Source organism: Sinocyclocheilus rhinocerous, unplaced genomic scaffold, assembly GCF_001515625.1.
Source record: "Sinocyclocheilus rhinocerous isolate Xijiao unplaced genomic scaffold, SAMN03320098_v1.1 scaffold2400, whole genome shotgun sequence".
Lineage (NCBI taxonomy): Eukaryota > Metazoa > Chordata > Actinopteri > Cypriniformes > Cyprinidae > Sinocyclocheilus > Sinocyclocheilus rhinocerous.
In genome coordinates this window covers 288,384-303,348 of record NW_015646358.1, presented here as the reverse complement: position 1 = coordinate 303,348, position 14,965 = coordinate 288,384, and the positions used below count along the sequence as shown (strand labels likewise).

General features: G+C 35.1%; 1 protein-coding gene across 1 annotated transcript in view; it reads left to right on the top strand.

Moving 5' to 3' along the window:
• LOC107707600 (low-density lipoprotein receptor-related protein 2-like) overlaps nt 1–14,965 on the top strand; it is a 129,243-nt gene that overhangs the window by 73,243 nt on the left and 41,035 nt on the right. Inside the window, exons 33-44 of the mRNA XM_016511677.1 lie at nt 3,332–3,498; nt 3,603–3,746; nt 5,050–5,159; nt 5,443–5,620; nt 6,000–6,213; nt 7,802–8,041; nt 8,410–8,598; nt 9,963–10,101; nt 10,580–10,833; nt 12,804–12,969; nt 13,062–13,220; nt 14,144–14,433. Of these exons, the coding sequence (XP_016367163.1) occupies nt 3,332–3,498; nt 3,603–3,746; nt 5,050–5,159; nt 5,443–5,620; nt 6,000–6,213; nt 7,802–8,041; nt 8,410–8,598; nt 9,963–10,101; nt 10,580–10,833; nt 12,804–12,969; nt 13,062–13,220; nt 14,144–14,433 (2,250 nt within the window). The remainder of the gene's footprint in view (nt 1–3,331; nt 3,499–3,602; nt 3,747–5,049; nt 5,160–5,442; nt 5,621–5,999; nt 6,214–7,801; nt 8,042–8,409; nt 8,599–9,962; nt 10,102–10,579; nt 10,834–12,803; nt 12,970–13,061; nt 13,221–14,143; nt 14,434–14,965) is intronic.

Here is a 14,965-nt window from a genome sequence, read left to right as displayed (position 1 = left end):
ATGCTAAGCTACAGCTAAAAGTGCTACCGCCAGACCCGGAGATCAGCTGAATGGATTCAAAAACGGTAAAACTGAGCTGTTTAACTCTAGGGGAGTTGGAAAATGAGCCTATTTTCAAAAATAGTGGAGTGTTCCTCCTTTAAGTCTTGTTTTCTGAAAAATCTATCAAAATTATACACTGGAAGCAGTTCCGGGCGGATGACCTCTGAGGTCAGCGCTGAGCATGCGCCAGTGAGTCTAAAACAAGAAAAAATATCTGCCAATGGGGCAAGAAAAATAATCTTGTTTTCCCTTTGAATTAAGTGTATTTTTCTCACCTCACTGACAGATTTTTCTTTCTTGTTTTAAGCATAGTCACTTAAAAAAATTTTTTTTCAGAAAACAAGGCTTAATATCTTAAGTCATTTTGCTTCTCAAGTAAATGTATCTTGATTTAAGAAATTTGATATATTTGTACTAAAAAACTGACAAATTACTGTGTAAGAAATTTTTATTTTTTATTTTTTGCAGTGTGAAATGGTAGAGCATGGCACTAGCAATGCCAAGGTCATTCCCAGGGAAAGCAAGAACTGGTAGAATGTAAATATGTACCATAAATGTAAATGTAAATCTAATAATTAGGATGATAGTCAGAGAGATGTGCAATAAATTTCTGCCTTTATACACCAATTTTACATAAATGCTAAAAACATTTCTGGTAAAAATTCACCAAGAAATATTCAGATCTGCATTCAGTCTGGCAGAATTATCTGTCAATATGGAGTGCTGCTTGAATGAGTTCTAAAACCTGGAAATGAGTTTTTGCACTTGCGTTTCTATCTTCCCAAAGTCAATAGGTTTTTTGAATGGATTTTTGGTTAAATGCCTGAAATATGGTCTGTGCTTAAAACAAGCTCAAGATATTTTCACATTTTATTAACTTAATAAAATAAATCAGAAATACCCCACTTGTGATTTTTTAAGCTTTTATGGATCTTGGTTAAGGCAGTTGCTAACAAGTGGCTAAATGGGACTACAGAGGTTATTAGGGACATTAAATAGCATCACGTCAAAATATAAATTTTTTTACACCCTTTCCAACTTTTAAATAGAGTTTGAAAGAGATGTCAGTAAACTTAATGGTGGTGACAATGAAGTCATGTGACCAAGATGTAGCTCATTTATAGTGTAACTTTAGCTTTTTGCTTCTGGTTGTTTGTATGTAGGCTTCAAAATTCATAAAAAGTTGTGTTCATTTGTGAAGATTTTCTTAATGAACAAAAAAATGTAAGAATCATAGACTTTTGTTGGTTATTGGCCAAAAGCCAATTTTGTTGAGGGAAAGAGGTTGATGCTAACCGCTGTATCTACAAGGACTTTAATGAATCCGCAATGGACAATGATAAATTAGTGCAATGAGTTTAACAGTTTATTCCTGCTTGTGGCTGTTTTTAATGAATAATGCATGTGTTTATGTCTTTAACGCTGACCTCTGTCCACTTAATCTGCTTCACAGTGAATGAATGAAGCAGTCTTCTGTTAAAATTGGATATAGATTTCAGGGGAATGAAAACTTTTCAACAGCAACCCATTTAAAATTTACTTAGTAAGCTTCTTTGCAGAGGCAAACATTTACTATTATAAAAGCCCTCAGCTCAGCTGGCGGTTACGGATGAAAGCGTGCAAGAGGCCTTTAGTCTTAAGAAGCCCTTAACATTCTCTTAGGGCAAACTCTCAACCTCGCTCAGGTTTCAGCCTTTGTTAGCACTGTCGAGTGCATTCTTCCATGAGAGTTTAACAATTAATCCAGACAAATGGTGATTGAATGGGCTGTTTATTGCAATCAACTGTGCTGACACAGTGATGTTTACACTACAGGGCCTTTTTCACCAGTCCCTCATATCAGCACGACTAAATGCATTGGGATGAGACTTAATTCTGGGAATCTCTGCTATCCATTGTGAAAAATATGTGTGTGCTTAATTGTATTGAATGAGCACTTGTAGTGTACTTCAAATCTTAGAAGTATATTTTAAAAAACAAACTTGCAGATAATGCATAAAACATTACTGAAATAAAAGGCCACTTAAGTGTACTTAAAGAGAGTACACTGCAAAAAAATAAATAAATATATATATAAACACAATAAATAAATAAAAAATAATACAAAATTTACTCAGTATTTTTGTTATGTTTTTAGTACAAATATCTAAACATTCTTAAATCAAGATACATTTATTTGAGAATAAAAATATTTATATTAATATATTAATTTATATGAAATCTTGTTTTCTGAGGAAGTAAAAACCATCAAAATTAAGTGAGTTTTTGTTTAAAACAATAAATAATATCTGCTGATGTGGTAAGAAGGCAAGATAAGACGATAATTTTTCTTTCTCAATTTTAAACATAAAATGACTTAATTTTGATACATTTCTCAGAAAACAAGACTTAATATTATTTTGTTTAGATATTTGCCCTGGAAAACAAGACAAAAATAGTCAACAAGAAAATCATTTTTTGCAGTGTTCACTTTCATTACTGTTTCTTAACACTTAAGTACACTTCTAAAAAGTTTATAATGATGTGAAATGAAAAGTTGTAGACTACATTTTAAATCATGATTTTAATAATCTTTTGTTGTGCTTTAAAGAAGAACACTTATTTTTTTGATGCTAAAGCACATGTAAAGTACTTTATTATAAATTAAATTTAACTGTAGTGTGTTATTCAGTATGTTTAAAGTTCATATATTTTAAATGTACTATACTGCAGCTTCATAATTAAAAATGTATTTTTACAAATATATTTAAAACAAGTTTCAATAGGAATTACATAATAACGTAGATTTTAGTTCACATAAATGTTTATCAGTACATTCGGCAGTACACTTTGACCATATTTCAAAGATAATTTCAAAGTAATTTTGAAATGACATATAAAGACGTACTTAAGTACTACTTAAGTAGGTCAGCATTTTTAAAATCAATTTTAAGTTCAACTAACTTCATTTAATCTAGATTTAAGCTATAATTCATTTTCATTTAATTGCCCATAACATGCACTTAAGTATTTGAAAACATTACATTCAGTTTACACTTAAGTATATTATTGTGAGATATATTATTTCCTCAATAAGTTTTTTTTAAGTATACTAAAGTGTACTTCTTTTTCACAAGGGATATATGCATCTGTGAGTGTGCTTACAGAAACAGTTCACTCAAAAATTGAAATTGTGTAATTATTTCACATGACGTAATTGTTTGGTTGAAAATGAGATGTGTCACTGCTGAAAAGCCCATTATTATGATTTTTATGAATACCATATGAATTATGGCTGATGATTTTGCAGTCGAGGATCCATTCTTGGTGGTGGTGAGAGACAGCATCATTTACGGCATCCCTCTCAACCCGAATGACAAGAGCAATGATGCCATGGTGCCGGTCGCCGGGCTGCTGAATGGATATGACGTCGACTTTGATGATGCTGAGCAGATGATCTACTGGGTGGAACATCCGGTAAATCTTACCTATCTCAAATGATTAAAACAACTAGTTAACAGGTGTTTTGAATGCTAAAATTAGGTTTTTGTCTATTACCTGTATCTCATTTATCTGCACAGGGTGAGATTCATCGAGTAAAGTCAGATGGTACCAACAGAACTGAGTTTGCACCAGCGGCCATCCTGGGTTCTCCGGTCGGACTGGCTCTGGACTGGATGTCCCAGAACCTGTACTACTCTAACCCTGCATCACAGTCGATAGAGGTTAGCAAGACTTCAGGTCTCATTCCCTGCATCATAGTTTGTTCTTGTCAGGGCTGAGGGTTATTTCTACATTCTGAAGATTACTAAAGAATAGTTAAAAGCACATAACAAAATGACTAAAACTTAAACTAAAATGAAAATGAAAACGGCAAATATAAAAATAAATGCTAATTCAAAATAATAGTAAATGCTATAGTACTATATAAGTGTGACCCTGGACCACAAAACCAGTCTTAAGTCTCTGGGGTATATTTGTAGCAATAGCCAAAAATACATTGTATGGGTCAAAATTATTGATTTTTCTTTTATGCCAAAAATCATTAGGATATTAAGTAAAGATCATGTTCCATGAAGATATTTTGTCAATTTCCTACTGTAAATATATTAAAACTTACTTTTTGATTGGTAATATGCATTGCTAAGGACTTCCTTCGGACAACTTTAAAGGCGATTTTCTCAATATTTAGATTTTTTGCACCCTCAGATTCCAGATTTTCAAATCGTTGTATCCCGGCCAAATATTGTCCTATCCTAACAAACCATACATCAATGGAAAGATTATTTATTCAGCTTTCAGGTGATGTATAAATCTCAATTTCGAAAAAATGTACTCTTATGACTGGTTTTGTTATAAATAATTTTGTTACAAATAATACTAAAATAACAATGTTAAAAATGACATTTTCAATGAAAATCATAATTTTTTCGGTACATAAATAAATAAATGTAATGCCTATATTTGATGAGGTATTACTGTAAACACTGTCAGTTTGTCTCGAGTAAATGTAAACAGGCAGAACTAAAATATAAATAATATATGCAATATATAATATAATATATACTGTATGTGAAATATTAGACCTGTACATTAGGTTTCAATTTCTGAATATTTACTTGAATACTTGGTACTGCTACTTGGTGAAAAACGTTTTATTGTTTTTCTTTGTTTTATTGATTTGTAATCTTTTTTCTTTGTTCATTACTTATTTTTTGTTATTTATTTGAATTATTACTTGAACAACCTGAGGAAATATTACATCATTTAGAATTTTTTAAATTTGTTAAACCTTACTCTTTTTTTTTTACATTTTAAATACTTAACTTTTTAATAAAAAAAGTTTATTAAACCTGGGTTAAAATAGTGATGCTAAATACTATTTTTATTTGAATAAAACCAGTTAATCCAGATGTTACCATTTTTAGTGCAGCATACCAGTTTTGCTACTGTATAGAAAGTGGTATTTATAATTAAGAAATTTCGCGGGTACTGTTATTATGACAAACCCAATTTGATTTGTTTCAGGTTCTCAGGCTAAAAGGAGAAAATCAATACAGAAAGACTCTCATCACTAACAACGGCTCACCTACTGGTGCAGGAGCTCCCGTTGGCATTGCGGTGGATCCGGCACGTGGGTAAGTCCAGATAAGTAGAGGTCTGGCATTAACCCTGATCACCAAATTCAACAAGCTCCAGCCGATTTAATTCCATCTGCCAGGACTGAACTGCCTGAGCATGCTAAACACCAGTTAACATAAAGTACACATAGTCATGATCAGTCCTTAGAATATATGTACTTGTAGAAGCATGAAATTGCTGTATTTGTATACAAACGCAGATGCAAAAGAGCAGTATTTCCTATATGCTATGTTTTGCATACATGCGATTCTGTTTAGTGATGTTCTGTCTTTGTTTTAGAAAGATGTACTGGACAGATCAGGGAACAGAGAGCGGGATCCCTGCCAAGGTGGCATCGGCAGATATGGACGGCTCCAACGCGGCCATCCTCTTCACCCATAATCTGGAACATGTGGAGTTCATAACTATAGACATCAGAGAGAACAAGCTCTACTGGGCTGTTACAGGAACTGGCGTGGTACGGCAGTCAGAAACGTTAAAGGGATAGTTCACCCAAAAATGAAAATTAGCCCATTATTTACTCACCCTCAAGCCATCCTAGGCGTATTTGACTTCCTTCTTTCAGATGAATCCAATCGGAGTTATATTTTTAATATAACTCCGATTGGATTCGTCTGAAAGAAGAAAGTCATATACACCTAGGATGCCTTGAGGGTGAGTAATTCATGGGCTAATTTAAATTTTTGGGTGAACTAACCCTTTAATGTAGTTGCATGCATTGATTAATTAAGAATTAATTGGCATATACAATATATAGGATTTTTTTTTTTTTTGAAAGAAGTCTCTTTTGCTTACCAAGGCTGCATTTCAAAAATAACTGTTTTCTATTGTTTCAGATCGAGCGCGGCGATCCCGATGGATCAAACCGCATCACTATGGTGAATGGACTGTCCCATCCATGGGGTGTGGCCGTATACGACTCCTACCTGTACTTCACAGATCGAGACTTTGAAGTGATTGAACGCGTCGACAAAGCCACGGGACTCAACCGGGTTGTAATGCGGGATAACGTGGCCGGTCTGAGAGTACTCAAAGTACACTACAGAGACTGTGAGTATAATAAAAACTAAAAATACTTATAACATAATGGCTCTGTTCCAAAACCTAGTAAGCTTTCTTGTTGTCTATTACCTTCATAGGCTGCTTCCTACGGAGCCTCGCACATGGCATGCAGGAAAAAAATAGTAGGCTAAATTGTGTGCACGATTTACTATTTCGTTCCCTCGATTTTTAAATTGTGCACACGATTTACTAATTAGTTCCCTCGATGTACTAAAACGTGCACACGATTTACTAATTCGTTCCCTTGATGAACTAAAACGTGCACACGATTACTATTTTGTTCCCTCGATTTATAAATTGTGCGCACGATTTACTAATTCGTTCCCTCGATTTGCTAAATCGTGCACACGATTTATAAATTGAGAGAACGAATTAGTAAATTGTGCACTCGATTTAGCAAATCGAGGGAATGAAATAGTAAATTGTACGCACAATTTATAAATCGAGAGAACGAATTAGTAAATTGTGCGCACGATTTAGCAAATCGAGGGAATGAAATAGTAATTGTGTGCACGATTTAGTACATCGAGGGAACAAATTAGTAAATCGTGCGCACGATTTATGTATTTTTTCTTGCATGTCATGTGCGGGGCTCCGTAGCTTCCTTCTGAAATTGGATGAAAAAACAATTCTCTAAAAAATTTGATGAAAAAACAAGTCTCTAGATAGGCAGTAACTCAATGCATCATACAAATAGCTCCTCCTACGCAAAGCACACAGAAGATGCACAATTGATTTCAATGGGGTTTGGTGTTAGCATGTTGCTAAGCTAACAACATGAACTCTAACTCTAACATGAACTCTTTCTAAGCAAAAAAAACTTCACATCACACACAAATATAGTCATTTATCAAGCCATTATACAGCTTTATGCAGTGGTAGCATGCTGCTAAGCTAATGAACTCTAATAAACAACTCTAAAAAAAAAACTCTATGAACTCTAAAAAACATAAAACTACACATCACACCCTCATGTTGGGTAAAATAGGCAATTTTTTATTAATTTAAATTCAATTTAAAGTACTTTATTGGCATGATTTTTTTTACATATAGTTTTGCCAAATCATTATACAGAAAACAAGTAATGACAAGAAAAATGCATCTCACGGTGCAATTTTTTGAGCATTCATCTCTGATTCATTCTGCGGTTGACGTAGGGTGGTCTTTTCTTGAAGTCATCATAACCTTGATGGCCGTGTAGCAATTACCAGAGAGGGATGAATGACTTTCAATAGGATATCAGTTTACCAATTAGTTCCCCTCTGCCTCGGGGACACTCAGCTTTATGCGGAGAAGAATCAGGGTCCCTTTGTTCGGTGTTCAGTGCACATGTTCATTCTCCAGGGCTGTGAACGCCGTCTATTGTATAAGTCCATCCAGTAAGATCTGGAAGTGCTTGCAAAGCAGAGTCCCAATATATCAGTACTGCTACACACTGATATGCACCAGGAATGTGTACACATTGCCAAAATAGATAGGTATGAGTCAGGATCATGTACTCTTATGGTTACCTATTTGCAGCATTATATATCTGTTTCTCATTCTCTTTATCTGCCGTCTGTCTGTCTGTCTGTAGCCTCAGCAGGATCATCTAACGGCTGCAGTAATAACATGGGGATGTGTGAGCAGTTGTGTCTGCCTCGTCCCGGTGGCTTGTTCAGCTGCGCCTGTGCGACTGGGTTCAAACTCAGTGCTGATAACAGAACCTGTTCTCCATACCAATCCTATGTGGTGATCTCTATGCTCACTGCCATCAAGGGCTTCAGTCTGGAGGGAGCGGATCACTCGGAGTCTATGGTGCCTGTAGCAGGCAGAGGTGGGTTTCAGTAGGACTGGGTGGTATTGTCTGTCTATCTATCTCTCTGTATATATATTTATATTTATATATATTTTTTAATTATTTTATGTGATATTTATTCTTCATACTATAAATAAATAAAAAAAGTATTATTATTTTGTAATAAAAAGTAATAAATATTCTTATTTATTATTTAGAAAAAGTAATATATGTAATAAATACTATATAATTTTTTAGGATAAATTAGCAACTCATTTTTGTTACTAATATTTAAGTCAGAGACACTATTAAAGCTTTACAGCCAAATAAAAAGCACATTTGTTCACAATGTTGCTTTATTATATATTGCTAGCATAATTTTGTATGTGTCTGTGTGTGTCCTGTAGGCCGCAATGCTCTTCATGTAGACGTGCACATGCCTTCCGGTTTCATTTACTGGTGTGACTTCAGCAGCACCGTGGCGTCTCAGAACGGAATCCGCCGGATCAAACCGGACGGATCTGGATTCCGCAGCATTGTCACCTCTGGAATCGGACGTAATGGCATACGAGGCATTGCTGTAGACTGGGCCGCAGGTGAGGGGTTTTATGTTGAAATCAGATGTGGTAACTTTGGTTGACTCTGGTCATACAGTACAATTGTGACGATGTGATTGAAACAAACTTGTCCACATTCTAAAACTAGTACTTCCAAAGGAATGTGAAGACTAATGCCAAGTACCTCAGATACACTGGACTCATGGAGTGTTACGTGAGGAATGTTCTAGAGCAGCTTTAGAAGTCAGAATGGTGACAGCCTTAATGTAGGGACATTAACATTAACTCGCATCAGTATAAGCACAGACAGGTGGCGTTAGAGAAGATTAAAGGTTAACATATGACAGAAAAGAGGCTCAGTTGGTCCAGGCCTCAGTGACCCATAGCTTGTTAAACATACACTTTTGACCTGAATATGTGAATAAGCAAGGCTGCCAAATTTAACCTAATTTGCTTTGACAACATTAAAACAACATTATAGTTGTTTTATTCTCTCAATAAATCTCAAAATATATATATATATACACTACCATTTAAATGTCTCTTTTGCTCACCAGAACTGCATTAATTTACAGTAGAAATACAGTAAAATGTTAAATATTATTTTAATTTAAAACAACTGTTTTCTATTTAAATATATTTAAAAATAATTTTATAATTTACTAATAAATATAAATAACTAAACTATAAATTACTATAAAATAATGTATTCCTGTGATGCAAAGCTGAATTTTCAGCATCATTACTCCAGTCTTCAGTGTCACATGATCTTCAGAAATCATTCTAATATGCTGATTTGCTGCTCAAGAAACATTTCCTATTATTATCAATGTTGAAATCATTTGTACTGCTTAATATATTTGCGGAAACCATGATACATTGTTTTTTCATTATTCTTTGATGAATAGAAAGTTCAGAAGAACAGTATTTGTTTGAAATAGAAATCGTTTGAAATCATTATAAATGTCTGTACTGCCCAATTTTAGGTAATAAAAGCATGAACAGCCATCTCTAGAGTTTTATGATTTAGGAAAGGTTTGATTTTTGACGACAGACGAAGTTGATAAAAACTAGAGCCTATTACAGAAGAAATGTGTTTGTCAAGGTCATGCGATTTATCGTGCAGCCCTACTGGGGACTATTTTCAGGCGTCTATTTTCACATATTGTTCTTTTTTGTTCTTATTATTTGACTCTCTATGACAAGGTTCATAAAGGACTATAACTTGACATGCCATCTTTGAAATGCAACTCTCATGCACTCACTTTCACTAATGGTGAAACTAGTACTAGTACTAGTGCATATGTACATAGATAAACAAAGTGTTTAGTCCTTAATCTCTCAAAGCAACATTAAGTGTCCGGGTTTACCAAATATTGTGTCTCGTCTTTGTCTTTCCACAGGAAACCTCTATTTCACCAATGCCTTCTTGACTGAGACGTACATTGAAGTGATTCGACTCAATACCACGTTCCGTCGTGTTCTTCTCAAGACCCAAGTAGACATGCCTCGTCATATTGTGGTGGCTATTTTTGAAAATAGGCTCATTTTCCAACTCCCCTATAGTTAAACAGTTGAGTTTTACCGTTTTCGAATCCATTCAGCCGATCTCCGGGTCTGGCGGTAGCACTTTTAGCTGTAGCTTAGCATAGATCATTGAATCTGATTAGACCGTTAGCATCTCGCTCAAAAATGACCAAAGAGTTTCTATATTTTTCCTATTTAAAACTTGACTCTTCTGTAGTTACATCGTGTACTAAGGCCGACGGAAAATGAAAAGTTGCGATTTTCTAGGCCGATATGGCTAGGAACTATACTCTCATTCCAGCGTAATAATTAAGGAACTTGCTGCCGTACCATGGGTGCTGCAGGCGCAATGATATTACGCAGCGCCTGAAAATAGGCTTATTGGAAGTTACCTAGCTGGGGACTATGCACTATGCACTAGATGGATATCTACACTTTTCAGCCTCTTGCACCATTAGTGAAAGTGAGTGCATGAGAGTTGCATTTCAGATAGCAGCAGTTGTGTGGTATCCCGGGATGACTACCTTATCTATACGACCGAAAGCACTGTACGATCTCTGCGGCTGGATCCAGAGGATCATTCTCTGCCCTTTCCCGTGGTTAACGTGCCCCGGACTTCGGTAGCCCTTGATTTCGACCGGTTGGACGGAAGGATCTATTTCACCCAGAGCTCGGGAGCGGGCCAGAGCAAGATTAGCTTCATTACTTTGGCTTCACCTACCTCTCCTGCGACAGAGGTGGCCTCAGGTGAGCAGCTTATTTAAGCTCCTAATGCACCCTGACACTGCAGGTTCAGCTAGAAAGTTCATTAAGGCAATCTTTGAATGTTGGCTTGACAAAGTATGTCGCATGACATTTACAATGGTTAGTTTGCAGACTGGAGGTTATTTAGGCCTTATGTACCATGTAAGCAAACTTGTTCTTTTATTGTGAAATATTAAAAAAAGTAATAAAGTGTGAGAGAAGTTATTTGTTTCTCAAGCAGAAAATTCACATGTTTGTTAATGTCATTTTAGGTTTGAGCAGATCAAATGTTCAGTTCTGGAGTTATTTAGGATCATGTCTATTGTCAGAGTCACTGTAAAATTTGTGCAAAAAAATGTACAAAAGCTGTTTGATAAGCCCTGATACGCCCTCAAAGTGTTGTAAATAATTATTTCAAATATAATATAATGTAATATAACATAATGCAGTCAGTGCTGGGTAGTAACTGATTAGATATAATCTGTATTATGTAATCAGATTCCAAAAATTAAGTACTTGTAATCATATTTATATTTATGTTTAAAATGCTCATAATCAGATTACAGTCACTTTTTTATAGATTATATATTATTCACACAATGGCAGTAAATGGTTCATAATTTGATTTGCCCTAATTCTTCTTTTTTTTCTTTCTTGAAAATTTTCTTTCTAAAATTCTACCGCTTTTATACATTTGGAAAGTCTTCCAGCTTTTCATCAACTCCCAAACCACCTGTAGTTTATTTATGAACCCTAGTTTGGGTAACCCTGGCATAATGTAATGTTTAATAGACTTCATGATGTTGATAACAAAGAATGGAATATATTTTCGGTCAAAAGTAGTCAATACATTACCTAATATGTGTAATCCAGTACGTTACAAACTATAATTTCCATAATGTAATTTGTAATCAGTAACAGACTACAATTTGTAAGTAATCTACCCAGCACTGAATATAATATAATACAATACAATACAATATAATATAATAAAAAACAATAAATCAAATGCAACTTGAAGACTGGTCTGCAACATGCAACATGATTTTGGTATTTTATAGCAATATTCTGCATTTGAAAAGATGGGTTGCATAAGTATTTGCAGCTAGCCACAACACTGCCTGATTGCTCAAGCACACAGATGAATACAGTACAACAACCAAATATAATGATTAAAACTGCTGATAACCACATTAAATTAGAATTAAGCAAAAATAAGATTTAAAGGGATAGTTCATAATTCTGTCATCATTTACTTCACCTCATGTTGTTCCAAACCTGTATGAGTTTCTTTCTTCTGTTAAGCACAAAAGAAGATATTTTGAAGAATGTTGGTAACCAAACAATTGACAGTAGCCATTGACTTCCATAGTATTTTTTTTCATACTATAGAAGTCAATGGCTACTGTCAATTGTTTGGTTACCAGCATTCTTCAAAATATCTTCTTTTGTGTTCAAGAGACAAAACCTAGGAACAACCTGTGGGTGAGTAAATTCTGACTGAATTTTCATTTTTGGGTGAACTATATCTTTAATGTTGTATCTGTAATTATAATCCAGAAATATATTTATTTCTTCAAGCGGGCTTAAAAAGGTCATTTCATACATTCATCAATATGTGGTTGCTAAGGTGTAGGTTGTTGCTAGGCAGTTTCTAGGTAAGTTCCTAAAATGTTCTGAATCGTTTCTAAGCAGTTGCTAAGCATTTACTGTGGTTGCTAGGACCTTGCTAGATGGTTGCTACTTTGTTATGGGTGGTTGCCAAGATGTTGCTAAGTGGTATCTAAGGCTTTACTAAGCATTTTCAGAAGTGTTCCAAATGGTTACCAGGTGATTCCTGGTGAAGGTGTTTCTGAGTAACTAAGGCTGTTGCTAGGCGATTATTAAAGTGTTCTGAGTGGTTGCTAGGCAGATTTTTGCTACTTGTAAAGTTTTATAGCTATGTATTTTTGAACGTTTTCTTCTCTGTGGAGATCTGGGAGCTCCTGATGGCATCGCCTATGACTGGATCAATAAGAGGATCTATTACAGTGACTATATTAACCAGAGCATCAGCTCCATGGCAGTGGATGGATCTCAGAGGACTGTTGTAGCACAGGTGCCCAGACCCAGAGCTATCATGCTGGATCCCTGTAGAGGGTGAGTCTCCCATTCAGTTAGACTGTGATTTAGATGTTTAATGAGGCATTTTATCATATAATTTAAATGCATTTCTCTTCATATGCGGTCAGGTATATGTACTGGACCGACTGGGGAACCAACGCAAAGATAGAACGTGCAACTCTGGGAGGAAACTTCAGGACAGAGATCGTCAACACTAGCTTGGTTTGGCCAAATGGTCTGACGCTAGACTATGAGGATCAAAGGCTGTACTGGGCAGATGCCAGCTTGTAAGATCTCATCTTTTCGTCTTTATATCTATATCTATATATATGTATATCTATATAATATATAATATTTATAATTTAATTTAATTGTATAATTTACCTTTAATAATAAAATAATAATAATCAAATAAATATATAATAATATTTACTTATATAAATTTAGCTATATTTGAAAAATACTACTCTCTGTCTTTCTATTTTTTTCATATCAGACACTTTTGGTATTATTAATTAGCAACACTTCATCTGCAATGTTTGGGCTACATAATTTTAAGAAAAGGTCTACTGTTCTCTCTATGCAGACAGAAGATTGAGAGATGCTCACTCACCGGCACTAACCGTGAGGTCATCGTAAGCACCGCCATCTACCCGTTTGCAATGACAGTGTACGATCAGCATAATATATATATATATACATATATATATACATATATATATATATATGTGTGTGTGTGTGTGTGTGCGCGTGTGTATGTATGTATACATATACATATATTTTATTAATATTTAATTATCAAGATAAGAATCAATATAATTGGTACGGTTCTAATATTTGGACCCATATTTAAAATTAAAGAGATCATATGATGTTGCTAAAAAGAACATTATTTGGTGTAATGAAATGTGTTTATGCGGTTTAAGGTTTAAAAAACACATTATTTTCCACATACTGTACATTATTGTTTCTCCTCTATGCCCCGCCTTTCTTAATTGTATAATTTACCTTTAATAATAAAATAATAATAATCAAATAAATATATAATAATATTTACTTATATAAATTTAGCTATATTTGAAAAATACTACTCTCTGTCTTTCTATTTTTTTCATATCAGACACTTTTGGTATTATTAATTAGCAACACTTCATCTGCAATGTTTGGGCTACATAATTTTAAGAAAAGGTCTACTGTTCTCTCTATGCAGACAGAAGATTGAGAGATGCTCACTCACCGGCACTAACCGTGAGGTCATCGTAAGCACCGCCATCTACCCGTTTGCAATGACAGTGTACGATCAGCATATCTACTGGACGGACTGGAACACACGCAGCATCTACCGTGCAAACAAGCACGACGGCTCCGACCAGAGAGTGATGCTACAGAACCTTCCATCACGGCCCATGGACATCCACGTGCTCTCCAACAGCAAACAGCAGCAGTGCAGCAGTCCCTGCGAACAGTTCAATGGTGGATGCAGCCATATTTGCACTCCAGGTTGGTTTATATTTCAAAACAATAAGCTTTTGCAATACTACTTATGGCTTTTACAGCCAGTATCCTCCGAAACCAAAGCTCTTTTCCCAAATTAGTGACTAATTTATAATAATTACACATATGTATATATATATATATATATATATATACATATGTGTAATTATTATAAATTAGTCACTAATTTGGGAAAAGAGCTTTGGTTTCGGAGGATACTGGCTGTAAAAGCCATAAGTAGTATTGCAAAAGCTTATTGTTTTGAAATATAAACCAACCTGGAGTGCAAATATGGCTGCATCCACCATTGAACTGTTCGCAGGGACTGCTGCACTGCTGCTGTTTGCTGTTGGAGAGCACGTGGATGTCCATGGGCCGTGATGGAAGGTTCTGTAGCATCACTCTCTGGTCGGAGCCGTCGTGCTTGTTTGCACGGTAGATGCTGCGTGTGTTCCAGTCCGTCCAGTAGATATGCTGATCGTACACTGTCATTGCAAACGGGTAGATGGCGGTGCTTACGATGACCTCACGGTTAGTG